The 7,659-nt window shown below is 55.6% G+C and overlaps 3 protein-coding genes across 3 annotated transcripts, besides 10 other annotated features; all 3 read left to right on the top strand.

Annotated features, from left to right (window-relative positions):
* Window positions 1–18: part of a microsatellite that runs on past the window's edge.
* Window positions 19–431: 413 nt separating this feature from the next.
* Window positions 432–507: a microsatellite.
* Window positions 508–583: 76 nt separating this feature from the next.
* Window positions 584–602: a microsatellite.
* Window positions 603–610: 8 nt separating this feature from the next.
* Tco025E_08342 (cation transporter) lies at window positions 611–1,576 on the top strand (the record flags this gene model as incomplete). The annotated part of the gene is made up of 1 exon (XM_029375192.1): window positions 611–1,576. One exon carries the CDS (start codon window positions 611–613, stop codon window positions 1,574–1,576), a length of 966 nt encoding a protein of 321 aa, XP_029224692.1.
* A 1-nt stretch (window position 1,577) lies between these two features.
* Tco025E_08341 (cation transporter) lies at window positions 1,578–2,648 on the top strand (the record flags this gene model as incomplete). Its single annotated transcript, XM_029375191.1, has 1 exon — window positions 1,578–2,648. One exon carries the CDS (start codon window positions 1,578–1,580, stop codon window positions 2,646–2,648), a length of 1,071 nt encoding a protein of 356 aa, XP_029224691.1.
* Window positions 2,649–2,696: 48 nt separating this feature from the next.
* Window positions 2,697–2,769: a microsatellite.
* A 45-nt stretch (window positions 2,770–2,814) lies between these two features.
* Window positions 2,815–2,842: a microsatellite.
* Window positions 2,843–2,945: 103 nt separating this feature from the next.
* Window positions 2,946–2,973: a microsatellite.
* Window positions 2,974–3,157: 184 nt separating this feature from the next.
* Window positions 3,158–3,185: a microsatellite.
* A 53-nt stretch (window positions 3,186–3,238) lies between these two features.
* Tco025E_08340 (putative ubiquitin hydrolase) lies at window positions 3,239–7,192 on the top strand (the record flags this gene model as incomplete). The annotated part of the gene is made up of 1 exon (XM_029375190.1): window positions 3,239–7,192. The coding sequence occupies one exon, from the start codon at window positions 3,239–3,241 to the stop codon at window positions 7,190–7,192; it is 3,954 nt and encodes a 1,317-aa protein (XP_029224690.1).
* Window positions 7,193–7,413: 221 nt separating this feature from the next.
* Window positions 7,414–7,444: a microsatellite.
* A 149-nt stretch (window positions 7,445–7,593) lies between these two features.
* Window positions 7,594–7,632: a sequence feature (GA-rich).
* Window positions 7,633–7,655: a microsatellite.
* Window positions 7,656–7,659: the final 4 nt, after the last annotated feature.

Below are 7,659 nucleotides of genomic sequence, written 5' to 3'. Positions count from 1 at the left end.
ACATATATATATATATATTGATTTACTTTTATGCATAGAAAACGAAAAGAAAAGAAGCAACGAATGTAGACAACAGTGGGGAGCTTTGTGGAGATATGTGTATGCCAACTCTCTGCGGGCTCATTTCCTCCACTGCGCCTCGGGAACCCTCCGTTATTTTTTTTTTTGGAGTTTTATTTATTTATATATTTTATTTACTGCTTTTGTTGTTGCATGTGTGTGCTTCTTTTTCTTTGTCTTTTTCTCTTTTTTTTCCCCCACGTTGCTGCGGCCGCCACTCAGCACGCCGCACAAAGGCAGCAAGCGGAGCGAAGGCGAGTGCACGTCTGCGTATATATCCACACAATCCACACAACCCACACAACCCACACAACCCACACAACCCACACAACACACACAACCCACACACACACACAACACGCACACACGAGTATATATATATATATACCTCCATCTATCTGAGTATATATTTGTATATATATACATTTATTTATATATATATATATACCTATTCACATAAGCCGGAGGGCGAGGACCCGGTCAGGGCGAGAGCGTAGGGGGCGTCGTGGCGTTCACGAGCATCTTTGTTTTTTTTTTTTTTTGCGGAGTAATGAGTGAACGGAGTGCCTCCGGGCAGGAGCCGCCGACGTTGGAGTCCGGCGGCGCGTGGGACGAAGCGCAGTCCCCGCTATTTGGGTCCCACCACGCACAAGGGGCGGTGAAAAGCATCCAACGGTTTCACGAATTGTTCCAGAGCGGTGTAATCACCGAGGAGGAGTTCAGTGCGGCGAAGGCCCGTATCCTTTGTTTGGAGGCCAGGCGTTCTAGCGGGTCAGTCTCGCTGGAGTCACACCGCTCGGGGAGGCACAGGCGCCGCGGGAAGCGCAGCAGAGAAAGCAACGACTCGCGCGGCAGCACGGGTTCCACGTACCGTGAAGAACGAGGCAAGAGCCGCAGCCGCAGCCGCAGCCGCAGCCGCAGTAGTCGCAGTAGCCGCAGTAGCAGTAGTAGTAGTAGTAGTAGTGCGTCGAGTAGCTTCATGATTGCCCCACGCGCCAAAGTCTGGAACTTGCTTGCCTCTGGGAGCGACACGGATAACGCCAACAGTGCTGAGCGTGGTGCGGGCGGCAAAGAGATCCCCGGCGGCCTGCTACTGCCCGTGATGGAGAAGGAGCGGCTGCCTGCGGTAGTGGTGCATGCTCCGGCGGGAGAAACGTTGCCGTCGTCGCCCCCATCGATGGCCCAGCAGCGGCGGTACGGCACATTTCAGCCGCAGTGGGTAGTGCAGCATCCGCAGCGGCAACGGTCGCGTGTGCCGCTGCGGCCGGCCTGCGAAGTGCGCGTGGAATACTTTAATTGCCTGGGCGCCCGTGGTGACCGGTTCAGCGACGTCAAGCTACGTGAGGAAGAAATGCGGCCCCCGTTCTTTTTGCGCAGGCGCACCTCCCACCCCCTCGGTGCCCCGGGTGTGCGAACCTCACAGTCCGAGCCGGACTTTTCGACTGGGGTGGGAGAAGAGTGGAAGGCAGAAGGAAGACTCGTCGGCCTCGAGCACGTCGACGAATCCAAATCTTGAGATGTGTCTGAACTGGTACTGGATCGACATGGTGGGGCGCGACCCGTCCCTGCGCAAGTACAACAACGCGCTACGGTTTCTAACCAAACGGTTTAACATCTGTGAGTCATTCTTGACGGACAGGGACCACAGCATCGTGCTGCCGCAGATTTGCGTTTCGCCTGAGGCGCCCACGCAGTTTCTTATTTGCCTGCGCGTTGCCACGCCACAGATTGCCCTGGACGCCGACAGCGTGCTGGAGCTCACGAACCGCTGGATCATCATCGTGGATCTCAGCCAGAAGCTCGTTATCACCATCCACGGCTTGGACTGTAACTGCATCGCCGCCATGCGGCACCAGTGGAATTCCCTGATGAAGGGAAACGACATCTCCTTCCAGGAGTTTCTCTTCAAGCTTCTTCATGAGGCGGTACAGACGTATGAGAGCTCGCTGGAAGTCCACGCAGATCTTCTGGACCTGTGCGAGTCCAAGCTCTTCTTCTTTGGGGATTGTAGCATGGGCAAGGAGCACCTCTTCGAAGAGAGTCGCCGGGACCAGTTTTCCGATGGAAAAGTGCTTTCACACTTTTCGAAGAGTTCCCAGTCCCCGTTCCTGCTGAAGCTACTCAACCAAAAGAGCACAAGGCCCATGGACAAGGGGGCGATGAACATGTTTCTCTACCACCTTCACCGACGTACGAACGTGCAGTACCGCATGCTCAGCATCACGCAGGAGGTACTCGCGGAGAGCTTTACGAAGCTGCGCCTGTGTAGCAAGGAACACGCCAACCAGATGTGTGTGAGCTGTATTGAGTTGATTGATCGGGCGCTGGAGGTCCGTGACGAGGCCAAGACGCTGCTGAACCTGCACATTTCGCTTCAGTCCTTCCAGGCGAACGAGCTGATGGCCGTGCTAACAAAATTTTCCGCCTTCTTTACGCCGTGTACTTTCCTTGCCGGCGTGTACGGGATGAACTTTCCGCACATACCCGAGTTCAAGTGGGAGTACGCCTACTACTACTTCTGGGTTGCGTGTCTGGGCATTTGCCTCCTCATTTATGTGTACTTGGATACGCGGGGGCTGCTGAATTAGCGGCGCGTTATGTGTGCGGACGACAGGGGACAGCAAAAAAGGAAGAGGAAGAAAAGCGAAGAAAAAAACAAAAACAAAAACAGGACGAAAGAAAAAAAACTAAACAAAAATGAAGACAAAACCGGACTTAAAGCAAAGGAAGGCGAAGAATTAGCTTTTCTTGACTTTGATGTTCATGTTGTTGTTGTTCTTGTCTTCCCCCCCCCCCCTTTTTTTCCCTCTTGTCTTTGTGTTTGTAATGCTGAACAGCTTGGAATCAAAAACGATGGATGAGGGAAGCCCACAAGTGTGTGTGTGTGCGTCTGCGTCTGCGTCTGCGTCTGCGGGTCTCATTGTGCGGCAGAGTTGACGCGCGCTGACAAGTGCGGCGCCCTCATCGCCCCCCTGCTCCTTCGCGCCTCGCAGTGTGTCTCCCTCCACTCATGCACGGCTGTGTTTGCTGCTTCTGCTCCAGGCATTCTCCTTTTGTTGTTGTTGTTGCTTTTCCCCCTTTTGTACTCATCCCCTTTCACACACACACACACACACACGCACACAGCGAGAGAGAGTGAGTGATAGGGCGGAAGCGAGCCGAGGCACGGTGACGGGCGATGAATGAGCGCAAAGAAAATATCCTGTCGTCGGTCTCTGGAAGCGACGACGGGGTCGCCGGGTCTGGGGCCTCGATGGAGGCTTCCTCCACGGACACCATGCAGCCCTCGACGTCGATGGACTCCGGCCAAGGCGCGGACAACGCGTTGTGGTCGGAGGAACCGCAGGGCAGAAACAACAGCTGCCTGCCGTTTGAGGTTGAGAGTGACACCGCGGCGGCGGCGGCGGCGGAGGCGGTGGAAGATCTCCCGTTGCCCTCCTCAGGTCTTATCAATGAGGGGTGTACGTGCTACATGAACTCCCTGCTGCAGCTACTCTTTCACCTTGGCTACTTTCGCAACGCCGTCTACCGCATGCCGGAGAATAATGACGGGGGTAGACGGACTATTCCTCAGGCACTGAAGGAATTGTTTTTTCATATGCAGGAGCGCGCGACACCGGGGCACACAAAAGAGTTAACCTCCGCGTTTGGGTGGGAAGAGAAGGAGCTGTTCGTCCAACACGACATCCAGGAGATGGCGACCTTGCTGCGCGACAACCTAGAGGATAGAATGAAGGGAAGTGCGGCGGAGGGAAGCATCAATCAACTCTTTGAGGGACGCGGGGAGCAGGTGGTGACGACGCTCGATAAGGCGTACGTGTCCAGAAGCCGCGACACTTTCTACGACATTCACCTGCCGCTGACTCCGTATGTGACACTGATAGATAGCCTCCGCTCACTGACGGACAAGGAGCAGTTGGTCGGGGACAACAAGTACCGTGTTGAGGAGCCTGGAAAGGAGCCGGAGTACAAGGATGCGGAAAAGAGTTACGAGTTCCGCCGTTTCCCACCTGTTATTTGGTTTCACCTGCAACGGTTTGACATGAACCTCATGTCGCCCTCGCTCGAGATGAAGAAGGTTAACAGTCGCCTCGAATTTCCCCTGGAGTTGTGCCTGCAGGAGTTCGAGAAGGGTGAGGACGCCAGCGAGGCGGGGGCGAAGCAGGATGAGTCGCGGAATAAAGGCAACGAGCAGTCTACGGAGCAGCAGCAGCAGCAGCAACATCAGCAGGGGCCGTTCAGCACAGATTCGCCAGCCATTTATGACCTGCAGGGTGTTATTGTGCACCGTGGTTCGGTGCGCAGCGGACACTACTACTGCTACATTCGGGAATGGGACCCTGTCCATGAGCGCTTTGCGCGTTGGATTGAATACGACGACGACAAAGTCACCGTCGTGTCCGAGGATTTCGCTGTTAGTAACAACTTTGGCGGGTGTGTGGCGCGGCAGGGCCGTCCATCGAGTTTCATGGCCACGAACAATGCGTACATCCTCTCCTACGTGCGGCGCGCCGACTGCGCCAAGGTGCTGGACCCCCCACCGCGGGATAGTATTCCCCAGTCTATGTGGAAAGCACTCAAGCGCGAACTACTGGAGGAGCAACACCAGCAGCAGGTGGAGGATGAGCAGCGCCGCAAGGTGAGTCTTCTCATCTTCACCGATAACCACATTCGCGAGTACGTTGAAGAATTTCAGCGGGAAACCTTCCCTAGGGAAGTACGAACCGATTCAACGTCAGGGATTCTGTTGGAGGCGCAGAAGCTAGACACCGTGCGCTCCGTGTACGATAGGGTTGCCGAGCATAAACAGTTGCGTGACTTGCACTTGGGCCCCAATGACTTTCGACTGTGGCGTTTCCCGGCAACTCGATGGCTGCGCCCAAGCATACCGATTAAAGTGTCTGCCCGCCATGAAGACGCGTTAATGACGGCCTACCTGGACAAAAACGAGGAACTTAAGAGCTCCACAACGTCGATCTCCCTCTACCTGCAGCTGCCGTCCACGTTGCCGCCGCTCCCTGTGACGGATGCGACGCCGCTTATCTGTGAGTTGCAAAGGCAAGAGGGGTTGAATGAGATCCAGTGCTTCATGCGCCTGCGGCACCCAACCGAACTTGACGGTGTGACGCTTTACTTGGAGTACGGCAGCGCCCGCGATCCTCGGTTATTCGTCTACCTGGAGCTCTTTGAGCTCGACGGGAGTTCGCAGGAATACAACAAGGGTGACTGCACCAATAAGCAGACGGAGTTTCGTTTCGAAGTCAATCAAGCAGCGCGGCCCATACGAAGTCTGGGGTATCGAATTGAGATGTCAAAGGCACCGACAAACGTGCGGGTGCGTGAGGTACGTTTGAGTGCCCCTGCCACGGCAATACCGAGTCTGCAGCCAAAATACCGTCCCGGTGAGGCGCGCTTGCCGGAGTTGAAAGACGACAATGTATTGATCTTTTTTAAATACTTCAATTACGTGACGCGTCGTCTGACGTACGCCGGATCGGCGATGGTGCCGATAACCGCCACGATAAAGACCTGCGGGAATGTGCTACGCCAGTTGTTGGATGCGGGCAGTGATGCCGCCACGAGACCCATACAAATGCTCGAGGAAAGGCACGGAAAGGTATATCTGTTAAGTAACAATGCAAGGATTGGCTCTAGCCGCATTATATCTGGAGCGGTGCTCGTTGGGCAACAGGAGGAGCCACCACTGGTGTGCCACTACACAAGGGTCGAAGACTACCTCAGTGAGCTTTCGAATACCATCCATGTGCGTATTGTGCACGTTAAGTTTGGCAAAAATCCCACTCCATTCGCGTTGATGTTGGATAGCAATGGTGATAGTAGTAGTAGTAGTATTGCTGCTTGTGGCGCTGGCTCCAGCGGTAGTAGTGGCATAAATGCCACTGGAAGAGGTGGAGCGAGTGTGAGTAGTGGTGACGCCTTGACTGCTGGCAACGAGGGCGGGGGGGGAGGCGCGGCTGAAAAGTGCCCCGTGGTGGAGCTTGTCTTGTCCACCGCGAACGAGGGTAAGGAGTGCGCTGACACCGCCTTCTACACCTCGCGGAGGTTTGAGGTCATCAGGGAGTACGCGCTCCCCATGGACATTCGTTGGAGCTACGCAAAGGTGTGTGAGGCGGTTGGTGGGGTGAGCGGCTACGACCCCAACTACATCCGCCTGTACCGCGCCGACACCGGTGTGGCGGGTCAGCTGTCGCCCGAGGCGAATCCTTCACTGGGCACCGTGACGTTTGCGGACCTTGTGAATGGTGGACGAAACCCAGTCTTCTACTTTGAGGTGCTGCCGGAACCCCGGCGTCTTGTCGAGGCCATGCCGCGGGTGATTGCGACGGTTCGCACCGAAAAGAATGAGCCCCTTTACACCGAGAAGTTGGTGCTACGGCAAAATACGACATTTGGGGCGTTGGTGCAGGGGATGCTGGAGCGATGCGCCCTGGTGCTGCAACGGCGGCGGGGTGCTGACGCTGACGCTGCCGCTGCCGCCAGCAGTCGTGCGAATGATCACACCGCGAGATCGAGTGCGAATGGTGCCGCCACCGAGAGCAGCGGTGGTGCGACGGCCACGTTTACGATTGGTTCGCACTATTTGATTCTGGTGCTGGACGTGGCTGCCGGTGCGATTAAGGAAATTATTGAGGCTCCAATGACGCCAGAGGGCAGGTGCAACTGTCAGACGTTGGTCGTGGCAGAGAGGAAGCCTTTGACATTGTCGCTTGTGCCAGCGCAGCCGTTGCTGGCGGAGCAATGTCGCCTTGCGTGCTGTCACGGTGACTGGCGTCATGGCATGGACAGGCCTCAGCTCTGCACCTTCGGGCAGCCGTTTGTAGTGACCGTCAGCGACAAAATCACCGTCGCGGAGGCGCGGGAGGTGCTGCTCGCGTACACTGGGGTTTCGCCAAGTGAGGTGGAGTCGTCGAAAACAGGTGTGATGATGTACACCGATGAAATTCTCTACTTGCCGGAGTGGGGGCTGAAACTGTTCCAGTACTGGCATTGTACGCGTAACAATAGTGGTCGCATTCCCACGCTACTGCTGAATCACGAGCGACCGCGGGAGAAGCCGGGGTCCCGTTACGTTGCACAGAACACCCCCGCACTATGGATATCAAGGAGGTGACACAGACATACTGAAGCCATGTAAGTAATTATGCGTGTGTGTGTGTGGCATTCGGAGGTGGCACAAGCAACTGAAGTAGGCGGAGACAAAGGCGAGGTCGAGCCAGCTGGGGGGCCGTGCAAAACCTGGGGGGGTTTTACTCAAAGTTTTTGCTGTTTTACTCTTTGGTCCTCTGCCCCATTTCCTTTTGGGCTTCTTGCTTAGTGTATTTGGGTGTATTTCTGCGGCGTTGCTGCCGCTGCTGCTGCTGCTCCCCTTTACGGGGCCTGCCAAGGAGTGAGGCACACTTCTTTTTCGCATTGCTTTTTCTTGTTGGGGGGCGTCGGAGTGGAGCAAAAGAGAGAGAACGAGAGGGAGGGATAGAGGCACACACGTGCCGGTGCCTGCCCCACACAAACACCCCTTCGCCTTCTCCCTCTCTCTTTCCTTCTCTCTCTCCCTTTTTTTTTTTCTTTTTTTCTTTGTCT

Source organism: Trypanosoma conorhini, assembly GCF_003719485.1.
Source record: "Trypanosoma conorhini strain 025E chromosome Unknown Tco_14.4_contig_00756, whole genome shotgun sequence".
Classification (NCBI taxonomy): domain Eukaryota; phylum Euglenozoa; class Kinetoplastea; order Trypanosomatida; family Trypanosomatidae; genus Trypanosoma; species Trypanosoma conorhini.
The sequence above is the reverse complement of the archived record's forward strand: the minus strand, read 5'-3'. Positions and strand labels throughout refer to the sequence as shown.